This window comes from Diachasmimorpha longicaudata, chromosome 6, assembly GCF_034640455.1.
Source record: "Diachasmimorpha longicaudata isolate KC_UGA_2023 chromosome 6, iyDiaLong2, whole genome shotgun sequence".
Lineage (NCBI taxonomy): Eukaryota > Metazoa > Arthropoda > Insecta > Hymenoptera > Braconidae > Diachasmimorpha > Diachasmimorpha longicaudata.
In genome coordinates, this window is record NC_087230.1 from 3,989,507 (window position 1) to 4,004,968 (window position 15,462).

Consider the following 15,462-nt stretch of genomic DNA (forward strand, 5'->3'; position numbering starts at 1 on the left):
TCTTGTTGCACCGAATTCTTCATCCTTTTTCCTAATTTTGGGCTGAGGAGGACTAATTGTGCAGAATAAAAATAAGGATATTGGCCATGGATGGTTAGGAATGAAGAAGACAAACTTCACTTGAATATTAAAGCCTCCATTGTTATTTGGTAGAAATATCTTATAGATGAAATACATGGTAAGATATAAAGTCGATACAAAGAGACGTCACTACTACGACAAAACTACTCTTGGCGGATCACCGTTCGCTCGTTACCTTCATCTAAAATTATGACATATAATGAAGTCATCGTAACTTTTTCCTTCAACTTTAGTAATAGAGGGCACGGTTACAAGTGGTAATTACGTGAAATGGGGTGCCCAGGGAGGTAAAAAATTATGCTGACTTCATTATCCATCAGTCGCATGTCCACCAACTCCGAGGTACTTTTAGGCTCCGCAAATTTCAATGCCTCTTGGTATCATTATTTGAGAAGGGACTTCAGCAAATCAAGTACTCAAAGTCACGGTAATATCGGATTAGTACTGATAAATAATTAGAAAAATAATTGAGTAATGTGTTGAATTAATTTTGTCATCCTGAATTGCGAACGAGATATCGAATGTTTTCTAAGATCAGTAAAAATGTTTTTTTTTTTTCACATGGAATGGTTATCATGGAATGGCTCAATTTTGGTGATTAATTTCAATGGAAATTTCACATTTTTGGCACCTCGTTGGTCGCTTCTTTGACAAGGGTTTTGTGGTACCTTGATACCATCGTAATGAACACTGACTCGATACTGGAAAAATAAAAAACACCTTTGGAGGATTATTTTTTAAGTAAAAATTTTTCTTTGCTTTTCAAAAAGCGAATTGGAGAGATTGGAAATTTATGCAGTGGACGAGTCACCGTCAATTACTCAGGATGGCAAGCGCCACATCTAATTACATTACTCTGTACAGTACAGTTAATAATGTTACGACATTTAAAAAATGTAAAAAATTTTACATCACGAAATAATTCACATTTTCTCCCATTTACTAGAAAATATATGCGTAGCAAAAATCGTTGGAGTCATTTTCCACAATCGTCGATGAAAAATAATGGCTTTATCGATTATGTATCAATGTAAAAAGTGTAAAATTGGAATTATAAAGATGTTTCAATTACTCTATTTGCCGGTGAGAATTTCAAAATTATCTCCCCGAGCATTTTACGTAGGAATTCATGACAGTCTCTTGAATCATGAAAAGAAAATGACTTTCATCGTATTTACGGTGAATAATCGATTAATCGGAGGTGAGGCGAGTCACCAGTGCCGGGACTAATTATTTTAATACTCGATATGATTTTTTTTGCCCTCAATTTATTCAACCGGTCATGGATTAGTGCATTATCCTCAACTACCCTTATTGCTATTATTCTCACGTACTTCTTCAATTATTTTTTAATCGTAAATTATTTATGAGTGTGCGTGCAAGGGGTAAACATCGGGGGAAAACAGTATCACTCAGTAAATATCACACACGCGTGATTTCGAAGTAATTATTTCTCGTTGGATATTATTTATTATCGAGCCGAGTGCATCTCAATTCACTTGGTGAATTAGGGAGAATTGCCCCAAAGGGAGAAACTGAAATTGCAAATTTTCTATTTACAATAATTAATAATCACCAATTACCCTAAATTTCAGTAAAAATTATTCGAAATTTTTAGCGAAGTGAAATTTTTTTTGTTCGAAGTCATGAAATTTGATGAGTGATTTTCACTTTTCTGAGGTTTTACTTGAAATATAATTTATTATAACTTTTCGATCAGATATTTTCAGTTCCAATATCTGGAATATAATTTTTTTAACTGTATTTTTATTAGTTTTGTTATCCTAGAAAGAAAATAAATAAGATTATCTAAAAAAATTTGTTCTCACATTTGGATGTGAATATATTCGCCTATCAATTCTTCCAATTTTTTTATGTGAGATAATGAAAAGAAAACTCATTTGCAGTGAAACGACTCGATTAAATTTCATTTCTTTTCGACCGACCAATAAATGAATTAAATATAAATAATCAAAAGCACCCGACCGACGACCTCACTCGAGAAACAACTACCCCAATCGATATTATGCTGTCGCCTCCCCAATCTCACTAATAAATAGATTTATTCATCATCATCATAAGAAAATTCGAGGTGTCTCATTTTCTCGAATCATCCTGTTGATTGCTCAATTACGAACTATATCAATAATCTCAATAAGATCGCCTCGAAATTCATCAACTTGAATTACGTAAAATGAAATCTCAATGTTCGTCCTAGTACGTCGCTACAAAATGCAAAAACAAATGCACGAATTTCCGTAGCAATTTTCAAGAGTCACGAGGTATTTTTTACCAGTGATTTCCTGAATTCCTAAACTACATGACAATTATACTAAGCCATTACCATTAATATACGTATTACAGAGTCAAAATGAACAGGCGAGAGTGACGAAAAAGTATTTCATTCTAGACTAGAGCTATGATCACACGTTAATCCTCGAAAGGGAGGTGTTTCGATACGTGTGAAAAAAATTTAATGAATAAACCTATCGTTCTCAAGAAGATATTCCACTGGAATTCTTTCAAACTTGTGTCAGGTCCTTCAAATTTTTCTGTTCAATTTCAGCTAAAACATCGCGGGGATTCAGTCAATTTTTGTATCTCATCAAACAATATTGAATAATTATGATTATTTTTCCCACCCAAATTTCAGCCAATAGAATTGCACCATTTGTTGATATTTTGTATAGCCTACCTCGAATATCAGCGATAATTTTTTGAATATTTTGGTAAACAAACGACACTTAACCAAATAAACCTCTTTTCATGTCATGGCACAATTCCCTTGGCCGAAATTTGGATAGGAAAAATAATCCCCTGAATACCACTCGAGCTTCAAAATTATAGAATATTTCCCTCTAGGTTCCCTGCATACAAATGAAGTCGTCAAGTTTTTCAGGAAAAATCACTCGTGCTTCGCACTCGTGATTTTTTAGCCTGAAAAACTTGACTCCTTCATTTGTTTGCAACGAATCTATCGGGAAATATTCGATAATTTTGAACCACTTGTGGTATTATATGTGATAATAGTAATCAACATTAGATAATAATCAACATACGATGTGGGTTTTATGGAAAATTTTGAGCGTGAGATTTACAAGGATTTAGTTCTCCATTTTTATGAATTCTTCTTCATCATATTTATCAAGAAAAAATAGAATCATGCATGAATTATTACAATAAAAATTCTGGATGAATTGAATGTACAATAATTGGTGAACAAACGAGTTTACAACAAAGTTCCCACAGAATTCAAATAGAACATTTTAAAGGAACAATAATATCTTTCAATAAATTTTTTTCACACGTGAATGAATAAATTAATATGCATGAAATAAATCGCACTCGTTTTGCACAATTGATACAGATTAACGATAATAGAAATAAAACTCTGAATGTGGCACACAATGTGGAAAAAATGCAAGTTAACTGCTGATGAGGAGCGAAATTATTGGGTTGAGTTGAATATTAAATGGAGAGAGCGGTTATCAGTGGCTTACAGGACAACGATGGGGAGCCAGAATGACCGGAGATGGTTATTCAGTGACACGCACCGAAGCGAGACGCCCGATGAATCATTTTCGGACGTACTTCGACGCTTTTTAGATTTTTTTTTTCACTCTTTTTGTTCTTTTTCTGTGGTGGCGTTCCGCTCCAAGCAGCTGGTCATTCATGCGTGCTGTTGTTTAATCGTCCTGAAGGGGGAAATTGTCTGCGTTAATTTGTGGTTTCACCAGATGCATTTTTACAAACAAAATGAAGGAGTGAAATGCAACCAAAAGATTTTTTAATATTTTGTTGATTAAGAAATATCTAATTTTACCCATTCGTGTTCCTCCACCCCTTCCATGTGGTCCTGCTCGAGCGAGCATTGTATCATCTCCCCCAGACTGTTGCTCATGTTCTTTTGGATCTACCACACAACATAGACACGCACATATAAACACACAAGCTGATTTTCGCAATCAACGACAGTTTACCTCATCATCATTGTCTTTATGAAGTCAATTAAATTCATTCCACGCCACAAAAAAAAAGAGCGAATCCCAAAAAGTTTAGTGAGTTCTCCCAAAAATTCTGGTGATAAGTTATTTTTTTTTAAATCAACTTAAACAATAGTCTCGACGTCACTGAATAAATAAATAAATAAAGATCAGGTAATTATCAACTTCATTAGACTTATTCAAGCCAAAAATTGCGGCTCTCCATCGGCTTCAAATAGAAAAAAAAAACGAAATAAAAAATCAAGCCAATGAACCATTTCATGCACCAAACCCTGAACCCCTCACCTCATCATGCTTAGCCTTGTACCACTCATTGGAGTTGAGTCTGCCAAATGGCTGCTGTGACACAGCGAATTGTCCCTTAGCCGCAACAGGAGCAGTGACAATGCCAGAGCCCTGATTCTCCGAGAGACAGTCCATTCCAGGTGGCTTCAAGCTGACCCTCGTGGCCTGTTTATTGGCCCCACTGAACCACTCCCCAGCACTCATGCTGGCTCTCCATGTAACCCTGGTGGGGGGAAAGAGATCATCCTGAAAGAGTTCGCTCTTAATCCTGGGTACAGTGAAGCTGAGTGGTTCTATCGTGTTGTTGGTGAGCCTCAGAGCAGATGCAAACTCCACGCTGGCAACATCGCATTTGTTCTTGGACAGAAAGGACAAGCCCTGATGAAGGCTGGCACATCGATGATGGCTGAGTGGGCAGATGTAGGGGGCCTCCTCAGTGACTTCAAACGCGTAAATGGTCGAGTCACCACGTCCCGTAAGTAGAAGTGTGGAACTGTCCTCGTCGTAAAATGGCATGAGAATTGCTGGTGAGACATCAAGGCCCACTGTATTGAGAGGAGAATTCAATTTATCCGGTTTGAACATCATGATCTGCCTCTCCGAGACCTTGTCGAAGCCGATAGCAAGGAGAAACCGACCATCTAGAGCCCAGACAACCCTGGCGCCCCTTGTTCCCACTGGGCCCTTTCCCTCATTGATGGGACTGTCACAAGATCTGGGTTTGTAAACCCTCAGTTTGCCATCCTTGCAAGCAGTCGCCAGATACTGCCCACATGGTGACCAAGCAAGACTGAAGATCTGATCGGTGTGCCCTCCCAGGGTGATTCTAGCCACTGCCCCCTCCTCCATCCTCGAGAGATCCCAGATTTTAACAGTCGTGTCATAAGACGCCGAAGCGAGGACATCAGCTGCCAGTGGATGATACTTAATCAGATAAATTTTATCAGTGTGAGCCTCAACCGTGAACTTGGGCTCATTAGTTGGCTCCATCAGCCCACCAGCCGGCACCTCCCATAATCTGATGATACCGTCGTCACAGGCAACTGCTAGCCTCTGATTGTCGAAGGGATCCCATGCAAAATCCATGACAGTGGCACCATGTACGAGAGCTGGCATCACACCATCGGGTAGTCTTCCAGTTTTCTTCAACTCGAGAACAGCTATTTTGCCACCTGGACCACTCAGTGGAACGGCCACTCTGTCGGAATTGGCGTGAAAACCATCGCACTCCCCTGATATCTGTCGACTTATGTTTCTGATGTTCTCGATGTGCGTTGATTTGTGACCGGGTGTACCCTTTAGATGACGAAATTTTGAAACTCTTCCGAAAACTGTTGATGTTCTTTTTGGGGTGGGAGTTGTTATTGGCTCGGGCTTCTCCAGACGGGGATCCATACTCTGCTGTCGAAGCATGGGAATTTTTTTGTCGTGATTACCTGTTGAAATAACAGAACTCAGAATATTTTGTCACAATATTATTGTCCAAAAAATTACAAAAAAAAATTCCCAATGAGAAGAATGAAATAGCCTGCCCTTTAATAAAACAGAAAAAAATCGAATGGGTCCTATGTATTATTATCACCGACATGATAACAATTTATTTTATGTACCTCTGGTCTGATTGACTTAAAGGTACAACAAATTGTACTCTCCCCTCCCCTCACCCTTTGCCACTTAATTAATTCATTCGAACCCGCGAATATCATCATTAAAGAATATCAAGGGACTCACCCTTCTCGTCGTCCTTGAGGACCTCGGACTTGGACTTGAAGGAGTCCCTCCGACGAAGGGCCGTGGGCGAGCCCATTGCCTTCTCCGCTAGATTCCCATCGGTTACAGAGACCGATCTGCTCTCATAGAGTCTTCGGCGCTCGGCTATTGAATTTCTGTTGAGTCCACCGCGCTCTAAGCTCCCGGGTGTCTCCTCATTCTCCGGCGACTCGTCCTTCACTTTCGTCTCGAATAATTTGCGACGCTCAGCGGTACTCGGCGTCTTCGGTTTGTAGCCGGAGTCACTGGAGTTGGCGTCCTCCTCCATTGACGAGGAGTCACTCTTGCCGTTCTCGGACTCTTTAATTCGCTCGCTGTCGAATGTCGGGGATTTGTCGGCGTCCGGTGGTGTGCTGTCTATAATCGGATGAGAATCTGCGGAATAGCCGTTTGTATCGGTGTTTGGGGCTACTGGGACTGAGAAGACCTTGTCGAAAGAGAACTCCTGGCTTCCGGATTTGGCTTGGAAGGGCTTAGGACCCAGACGCGGCTGAAAATTAAGTACAATTAAGATTTTACATGAAATTGTTATTGTTTTGGATGCAAAAATAAAATAATAAATTTCAGACAGATATTTTGTTCTTAATATCGAAAAACAAAATAGTTCTAAGACAGTCAAAAATTAGATTAAACGAATAACTAACTAATTAACTAGATAAATAAATAAACATATAAATGAACAAATGAATTACTGCTCCAGACGTCAAGGTTTCCCATAAAATATCTGAAAATTTCCTTCAAGAAGTATGAAAATTAGAAAAAATTGCCCACAACAAAAATTAAATAAAAAATCCCCTCGTCTCGTTCATTGTAAATTCGGACCTTGTATCCCCCAACCATATTAGGATTGACAGAAGTGACAACAGTCCCAGAACTGGGTGATGTTCTCGGTCTAGCCACAGGCTTGGGCTCCTCCTCGGAGATGCTGTTAGCTCGCGATGACCTTGGCAATGGCTTTGGTGGCATTGATTGGCCATTCTGCACCTTCTGCTTGTCATCATCTGTCTCGACTGGCCTCATTGTATCATCGTTTTTGTCTTGTCTTTCAGGTTTCTCAATTTTTTCCGCCTTCTCCGGCTCGGGCTCCAAACGCTTCTCCTTCTTCTCCTCGCGGTCTTGCACGATTGACTGCACCTTTGTTGGCTGGACGAAGGCCTTAGGTGTAGAATGCAGACTCTTCGCTGCCTTCACCTGCTCGGCCTTTATGTCCTGCTGGTTTTCCTTCAGTTTCGCCAAGTTTCCTCTGTGTATCTGAGTATTTCAAGATTTTTCCGGGTTATTCAACTTATGGGGGCTGTTTTATCCAGCTACGGTGCCACAAAAAAGCTAACAACGTGCGCAAATACTGGTAGAATGCTAAAAACAACTGTTAAAATAGAGGGTTTTTGATTCTAAAATTTTTTCGAAAATTCCTCAGGGTTTGAGAAAGCTCTGACATTTGGGAACTCTTCAACTTCTCGAAAAAATTAAATAATTAAATAATATGATTGCGTATTTCATTGTGCCATCAAATCGTTCATCAAAATTTCGAAATATTTCTCAAACAAAAATCACGACACGCAGAGAAATTCCAATAGACAATCATCCCAGAAATAAATGAGGTTTTTGTCCTCGATCTCGTTCATGAATGACACTATCGATCTCCATTTTTTATCAACGCTGCGGCTATTTGTCACTCCGCTCATTAACAACGTAAAGTGCTATTTGATCTCCAATTACTTTTAACGCAGTAAATTTTTATCGCAGGGAGAAGTGGACCAATATACCAGGCTATTCTTAAAACTTACTTACACATCGAATACTGTGAACACAAATCGATCGTTTCATTCTCTTCCCAACGTGCCAAAATCACATTTACAACTCAGCTTTGCTAAAATAAACGAACTGGATAAAGTACGAGGAGCTGAAATAAAATATGCAACAAAAGTCCATCCCTAGCAAAAAAAAGACAAATTCCAATAATTCACATCGATGAGCTACTAGTTTAAAATAAAAATAACACTACTTCAGAACTAAGGTGCGCAGTAACACAGTAGCTGCTGCTGCTGATGTATGTGATAAATGTCAGGGGTTGCAAGGAGGGAGATGCAATTGATACTCACTGTTATTGGCTCCTCTCCTTTAGCACGTTTGGCAGGATCCAAGGATATTTTTGGAACTGGGGCATTGTGACCCTTGATCCATGCATCAGCAGTATTTTGAGCAATGCAACCGGCTGTGTCTGGATAAATGTCACCGTGAAAGTCTCTGTACGACTGTAATTGGAGCATCCAGTGAATAAATATGGCAACTGATTCAATAATAAACGATAATAAATATTTTGTCACAAAATAATTACTCACCTTTCTTGGCACCTGATACATAATTGGAATGACCATATTTGATGTCAACTGCAGCACCCTATTAACCTCAGCCTGCATGACATTGAGTGCACGTTTGGGCACCAAAGAGACGCCCTTGGTTTGTTCCCCACTGTGGCGAATGCCCTCCACCAAAAATGGATCCTTATCAGTGACTTCCATATAGAAAATGGTGGTATCCCCCTTGCCTGCCAGGAACAGCATGTTGGTGTCCTGGTCGAACAGTGGCATGAGGATACCAGTGCTGCAGTCCAGCTCCAGTGTTTTCACAGGGTCGGAGAGATTCCTGAGGTCCCTGATGTAAACCTGACGCAGCCGGGCGGCGTCAAAGCCAGTTGTCAATATTCTGTCACTGTTCCCCAGCCAGACAATGCGAGAGTCTTTGATACTTTGATGGCTGGGGCACGTGTGTACGATTGATTTTGATCCTCGTGGATCGATAATGCGAACTTGCTTGTCCTTGCAGGAGGTGGCGAGGAGGGAGCCGTCGTACTTCCAGCTGACTGATTGAATCACCTCGGAATGTTCGTTGTTTGCTGGAGAGTAAAATTATACTTGAGTGGCTGACAGACGAGATAATTATCAATTTACGTTTTCGAGGGAAACCATTTGATCAAGTTTAAACTGATAGAAAATATTCTATTGGAAATGTCAACACATTCAATTTTTCTGTAAAACTTGGACCTAAAAATTATTAAAAATATGATTGTGATGAATTATCAAGTACTACGTTCCTTAAGACATTTTCTAAAGGCTTTCAAGGAATGTTAAAATAAAAAATGCTTACAGAAGAGTTCCTGTTGCGACACGACATCCCAGAGTGACAAATTAGTATAAGAAACAGTGGTCAGTAGATGTTCAGCGGTGGGATGCCAGCGTACAACCTCGACTCGTCTCTGTCTGTGTGAAAATGTACCCTCAGGATTGCAGAGAGACTCCTCGAGTCCAGCCTCGGGGATGTGCCACAATTTAACGAGACAATCCTGGGAGCCAGTTGCCAATAATCCATCGTGAAATGGTGAAAAATCCATATCAGTGACAGTGTCAGCGTGTGCATGAAGAAGGGGCATTGTTTTGCTCTTCCTTCCGCAGTCCTCCAGTGGCAAAACAGCCAGACTAGATCCTAGTTAATGCAATCAAGTTGCAGAATGAATGAGCAATTTATTGATTCAACTCCGGGGAATGACATTTTAAAAAAAATATGTGGGTTGCATTACCATTGTGATCAACATTGAATGCCATAAATGCAGCGGACGCTGCGATGTTGTTGCCATAGGTCTGATAAGACCCGACGCATATATCACGAATGCATGCCTCTGGCTTTGGCACTATTGGCGTTGCATTCTTGTATTTTGACGCCTTGAATCGCCAAGCCATATTTTTTATATCTAGTTATTCCAATTTTATTACAAATTCTTCACACATGTAATCTGAAAAACAACAAATTTTGCTTCTTTAACAATAATTTCAATAGATAAATAAATAAAGAACTATTTTCCCCTCATTTTTCATAAGCAGGGGGAGTGGAAATTATTCCTAAAGAAATAATACTTTAAGTTATCTGACAATGGAATGATTTTATCAGATATTAATGAACATTCCGATGAATACATAGCAATATTGTTAATAAATTCGATTAAACATTATTAACTTCGATAAATGTTGAACAAATCACACGACTTAAATCACTTGTTCCTCATGTGTGAGTCTGAGAAACACCTAAAAATAAAGGTCTCAATTTGGAACTATCGATCAGCAAAATGAAAATTTGTAAATAAAATAGAAGAAGAGGCTGCTGATGTTGGACGGAGAAACCGATGTTAAAAATGAAGGTCTTTAATATTTCCTGGCGAACCGCGACAATTTCTCTGATTTAGGTTCCATGGAGCATATCCAAAAGTTCTTTGAAAACACCAAAAAAATCCTCAAAGGGAATTCACCAGAGTATTCCGAAAATACCATTGACCACAATAAGCTTCGAGGAAGCATTCCAGAAAATGAACAAAGCCCTTGAATTATTCTTTACCCTCAGAATACTTCGACTATTGTGAGACGAAAAATCCCAGCAAACGAGGAACAAACGTGAGTGAAACTATAAGAAAACACATTTACAATTTTTTCGTAAAGAGTTGGTTTTGCATAAATACTTCTAGCATAAACTGGTCTTAAAAATGAACATCTTCAACATCTAGAGGCCCATCGAGACAACTCGTACAATGTAATCCTTCTCTAAGACCTCTAATACATTCTGGTAGTTCAATAAAATCTAATAATACAAGACCACGATAAATTAATACAAATCCTGACAAAAAATTCCAAAACCTGAACAAAGCACTTCGATTATCCTTTCCTCCACCAGCAACTCCACCAGTACGAGAATGAAAAATCCCAGCAAAATGAAAACACGTCATAAGCGACTAAAAGAAGAATTTTATTTCACATTATCTTTACGAAGAAGACCCCCAAAAAGTCATGGTAATTAAATAAAATCCAATAATGTAAAAAAACTTGTCAAGGACTTCCAAAACAAGAACAAAGCCCTTCGATTATTCTTCCCCTCAACAATAACTCCACCGATACGTGAGTAAAAAAATCCCAGCAAAATAAAAACAAACCTAAGAGACCGTAAGGATCCTATTCTCATTTTTATTTCTAAAAGCGGTGGCTGTGCATGACTAATAATCGCATGGGGTGAGAGAACCCGGTGGCTACCCCACCCTCACCCCCCTCCACCCCAAGGGGGGTAACAGAAAGTTGGTTATACAGTGGGGGGATGACACAGGGCGCTTTGTACATTACAACAAACAAATAATTTGCCGACTGTTCACATTAGTGAATACTCACGTATTATTGCAGCAATACCGTTGGACTAGAGCCTCGCAGTCTTCGTTAACTTTCACTGACGATAATTCACGATAAAACGATTATAATCTCGGACTATTCGAGTTATTATAAACAGTGCCCAGTGCTTGGGAGACAGTGGCAGGCGTCGCAGCAGTGTGACAGCCGGAAACGGAAAACCTCCCCTTGTTCGTTGCTCTTATCCCGATGGGGGCAGAAAGCGTCGTCTCTCTACAGATCGCCCCACCCTTCCATCTCAGATTGTCACCATTGTGCTGAGGATAAATGACCGATTGAGAGTAATAAGGCTCTCACGCATGCGTACTGACGGTTCGGACAGTTGGAATTTCATTTTCATGGAGAGAGTCGACAGACGATTGCTTTTTCCAAAATAAACTAGTTCTATTGTTTGTACTGGGTCTTTACCGTTTGTGCTGAGGTTAAAATGACTCGTTAGTTGCTCATTTTTTTTTTTATGAATAATGAAAAATGGAATATAAATAGTGACCTCTGTGTGTTACAGGCGGAATTCTCATGTGTTAGAGGGTATCTGTAAGTAGTGACCTCTGTGTCCTACATTTTCCACTAACCGATAATTAAACTATTATTTTTTTATATTTTTTCTATGGAATTTTCTACTGAATTTTTATTTTGTAATAATAATGAAGAAAATTCTCCCAGGAATAACACAAAAACGTAATCTCGCATCTATTTTATTCATTTTATTATCATTAATTTATTTGATTTGTTGTGAATAATCCAGAGGAAAAGCAGTTACATACCATCAATTTAAATGACATGGATCAAATTGACTAACAGTTTTGAAAGTCTAACGTTCATTCCTTGATCAGGACGAGTTGAAGAAGAGGCATAACTTTCAACGACGACAAGTCCGCGAGAACAGCCTGAAGATCACCGAAAAATCGTTCACATCAAATTTCTAAATTTCTGGAAAAAAATTGATCAAAATCTAGAGAAAATACCACGTACTTCAACATTGTGAAGATTGTTGACTTGCAGGAGATTCTCCTTGCGAAAGCTCAATATGGTGACGGCTAGGAGTGAAATAATTTCCAGTGAATCGTATCCCAAGATGAGATCCCAGAGGTAGAGAAGTTGCTCTGGAGGTAGGTGACCACTAAATCCTCTCATCAGCCACTTGAAAACAACTTTGACACTGGAACAATATTGGAAATAGTCGTCTTTTGATGAGACAAATGTCAACCCGTGGGAAAATGGACTTTTACTGTTAGAGAGCGATGGAAAATTGCTTTTACGTACAGATGATGAAAATTATATTTTGATTGAGAAAAACATACGTTCAATATCATTCGGTGATAATTACAATTTAGTGCATTAATGTAATGTCTTACGGTTGTATCTGCATGCTACGGAAATGCGCCCAGAGCTGGGGCTCGTGACACTGGAGTAATCTCTCAAATAATAAACATAATGCGACGATTCCCTGCTCGTGACTGGATACAGTGTGCAGGCGAAACCAATATCGTAGGTAAAATGCTCGGAATGTGTAGTACATAGTGCAGGGATCATCGTAGAGGTAGCAAAATGGTGTAGCTGAAATTCCACGAGTATCAAAAAATGATCGAAATGAAGTCGTCAATTTTACTCAATTGTCAAATTCATTAATTATTACTGGCTAATGTGTTAATTCAGTACATTAAAAGTCACTTTACACACAAGTACTATCAACAAGTACTGGTACGTGACCGCCAGTAGATCGCATCAGTAAAAAACATTGAAAAAAAAAAGGAAAAAGTCAAGTTAAAAATTCCTCGAAAGTCAATTTTTAAAGAATTTTTTCTCCGCACATTTTTCCGTCCCATTGTACTGTCAACTCGTCCTCACCATACATCGTGAACCCATGAAATGGAATGACTCCACTCGGCGGAAACACCAGAGTATTCTCCAGTGCTGCAGGCTTCCCCTGGAGAACGGCATGGATCACCTGACCCCCCGCACTTCTGTCAGTCGTGACAGGAGCCAACACTTCAGAGTCCCTCGAGAAGCACAACATCGTTTTGTAAAGTACATCCTCGAAGACGAAGTACTGATCATCGTTGCTAGCCGTCAGCTGCACGTCCTTGATGATGAGTTTATCCACCATTATGTCGTATTGTAGAACCATACTCTTCAGTTCCTCGTAATATTCAACGTCCTAAACCAATTCAACCGATTTTTTAGTATAATCGCTTGAAAAATTACTAAAGAATTCATAAAAATTTAGTCTTAATTTCAGCGACTGGCAGATTACTGAATAAAAAATATTACAAGATCTTTAACGATTGACCCCAGCACAAGAGACCACAGTTGTCCTCTCAGAGCTCGCGGGGCTCCGCGCTTCAGGAATTCCTGAGCTATGGGAGCATGATTCAAGGTCAAGACCTTTTCTCCCAAAATCGTTCTCTCAGCTTCGAGATTGGGGAAATTTCCAGCGGCTGGCATTTCTCCATTGACCCCCAGGAGAGCAACTCCTTGCGATAATTCAGCGTAAGTTTCCCTCTGTAAATATTTCCATTAATTCCTGGAAGTCATAATGTCTCGAAAATAAAATATTTTGGGACGTTGGCGACGCTCTTGCGCCTCTAATCAGAAATAAATCTTCCTGTGGGTTCTCCCCAAAGGCCCTACCAATTCTCCAAGCTGCTTCACTCGTATTTGAACATGGCTGAACTCCCAGTTGGGTTCATTAGGCTGTTTCTTGAATCCAGGATCACGAACGGAGAATAAAACCTCGAGGAAGTCCTTGGGCGCGTACAGCGGTCTGTACTGAGATAAATCTGATAAACCAAAAAGAAATTTGAATCTGAGGCGCCCTTGAGTACTACCTGAAGGTGTCACGAGGTTAACCCACGTGACCACTGTCCGGCGAATGACAGAAAGGCTCCAGGAGAATGGAGCAATCGCAGTTCTGTCTCTCGGAAATATCGGGGCTCGATCGAGGAAGACAAATATCGAATGAAATCGATGGACGACCAATCGATATTCGATTGATCGTAAATAAATCGCGTGATGGAGATACTCACCAATATCGTAAGTACTCAACTCATTCCACTTCTCCGCGAGCTCTTCCTTATCAGCACTCGGTCGAATCCTAGCAAGCGGAACATTCAACTCATTGCACATGGAGTTCAAAGATTTCTGAATCCTCCTCTCCCACTGAATTTGCGCCTTCCTGAGGTAATTGAGGTCTGCATCAGGCGGACGCACTTCCGGTATGGATCGAAGATGACCCTCGAACACCAGAACAGACCCGGGGGTAAAGAATTGTATTTTTCTCACGACTATCGAATTACTTTTCACCCCATTGTGTGGTGAAAATACTTTTTAGGCGCGTGAACCATTTTCGGCGCCTAAAAAGTCACTTATTCGTACACCATGATGAAAAAAATTTTTTGCATTCGTTGATGTGACCTCAAAAATTCGGAACTTCCATATGAACGCTAATAACGTATTCATTCAATACAAAAATCGTTAAAATTCCAAGAAATTTCAAAAATTAAAAAAAAATCTGTATTCACTTGAGAACGCGCCCAGTGGAATACGGTGTTCCTGATCTCTGTCTCGAGTCCATTGTTCTTGAGTGCTTCGGTCAACGTTCCCTTGAAATTCTCCTTCTTGACCACCGACGAGGCGACGAGCCTCTAGACCCAAAATCAAATGCAGTGGTAATGAGCCCCACAGACCAAAATAAATGATAAAAATCGCCCACCTGGATTTCATTGTAGAGATTTTTGTAATTACTCATAGACTGAATCTCATCGGTGAGCTTCTGCGCAGCCTTGTCGATCTCAAGGGTATCTTTATGTCCCTCCATGCGTCCCAAATGATTTTTACCACTTCGAAGAAGCCCCCAATGCGTGATTTATCCGTCAAAATAGCTCCAAACTCTATTAAAATGAATTCTAATCGCTGAGACGATGAAGGGACGCCATTTGTAAATAACCCCGGTTTCCCGGTGTATTACTGCGCAATGAAAATGGCGCCGGGAGATCAAGTAGCACTCTGCTGTATCGATGAGCACAAAGGGTCCCCATAAGTCTGTTTATTCGTGAAAATAAGATGTTATTGTTCCTGAGGGCGAGGGCGAAAAGTTATTGCAA

The 15,462-nt window shown here is 39.8% G+C and overlaps 2 protein-coding genes and 1 long non-coding RNA gene across 6 annotated transcripts; 1 reads left to right on the top strand and 2 right to left on the bottom strand.

Moving 5' to 3' along the window:
* Nucleotides 1-120: 120 nt before the first annotated feature.
* LOC135163769 (coronin-7) lies at nt 121-11,556 on the bottom strand. 3 transcript variants are annotated; one of them, XM_064123545.1, is made up of 10 exons: nt 11,345-11,553; nt 9,718-9,930; nt 9,288-9,623; nt 8,483-9,036; nt 8,243-8,395; nt 6,963-7,391; nt 6,102-6,630; nt 4,371-5,806; nt 3,905-3,994; nt 121-3,776 (listed from the first exon to the last, which is right to left on the bottom strand). In XM_064123545.1, the coding sequence occupies exons 2-10, from the start codon at nt 9,875-9,877 to the stop codon at nt 3,768-3,770; spliced, it is 3,696 nt and encodes a 1,231-aa protein (XP_063979615.1). In that variant the 5' UTR covers nt 9,878-9,930; nt 11,345-11,553; the 3' UTR covers nt 121-3,767. The 3 variants fall into 3 exon arrangements, with proteins under 3 accessions (XP_063979615.1, XP_063979616.1, XP_063979618.1); XM_064123546.1 differs by lacking the exon at nt 3,905-3,994 and having other exon boundaries at nt 11,345-11,556; XM_064123548.1 differs by lacking the exon at nt 6,963-7,391 and having other exon boundaries at nt 11,345-11,550.
* Nucleotides 11,557-11,696: 140 nt separating this feature from the next.
* On the top strand, nt 11,697-12,244 carry LOC135163775 (uncharacterized). The gene is made up of 3 exons (XR_010299186.1): nt 11,697-11,793; nt 11,865-11,893; nt 12,105-12,244. It is a non-coding gene; the product is annotated as an uncharacterized LOC135163775 (long non-coding RNA).
* LOC135163773 (TBC1 domain family member 19) lies at nt 12,049-15,186 on the bottom strand. Of its 2 annotated transcripts, XM_064123559.1 has the most exons (9): nt 15,072-15,186; nt 14,881-15,003; nt 14,386-14,593; nt 13,991-14,139; nt 13,631-13,861; nt 13,208-13,517; nt 12,715-12,916; nt 12,332-12,518; nt 12,049-12,246 (listed from the first exon to the last, which is right to left on the bottom strand). In XM_064123559.1, exons 1-9 carry the CDS (start codon nt 15,174-15,176, stop codon nt 12,178-12,180), a joined length of 1,584 nt encoding a protein of 527 aa, XP_063979629.1. In that variant the 5' UTR covers nt 15,177-15,186; the 3' UTR covers nt 12,049-12,177. The 2 variants fall into 2 exon arrangements, with proteins under 2 accessions (XP_063979629.1, XP_063979628.1); XM_064123558.1 differs by having other exon boundaries at nt 13,991-14,593.
* Nucleotides 15,187-15,462: the final 276 nt, after the last annotated feature.

Excerpts from the sequence above, each read along its gene's own strand:
- LOC135163773 (XM_064123558.1), bottom strand. The coding sequence starts at position 15,176 with ATGGAGGGACATAAAGATACCCTTGAGATCGACAAGGCTGCGCAGAAG. Across the intron at positions 13,518-13,630 it reads GGTCAATCGTTAAAGATCTT|GACGTTGAATATTACGAGGA; the intron begins GTAATATTTTTT and ends GAATTGGTTTAG. Across the intron at positions 12,519-12,714 it reads CGTAGCATGCAGATACAACC|TGTCAAAGTTGTTTTCAAGT; the intron begins GTAAGACATTAC and ends ATATTGTTCCAG.
- LOC135163769 (XM_064123545.1), bottom strand. The coding sequence starts at position 9,877 with ATGGCTTGGCGATTCAAGGCGTCAAAATACAAGAATGCAACGCCAATA. Across the intron at positions 6,631-6,962 it reads ATATGGTTGGGGGATACAAG|CCGCGTCTGGGTCCTAAGCC; the intron begins GTCCGAATTTAC and ends CTTAATTTTCAG. Across the intron at positions 3,995-4,370 it reads ACAAGGCTAAGCATGATGAG|ATCCAAAAGAACATGAGCAA; the intron begins GTGAGGGGTTCA and ends GTTGTGTGGTAG.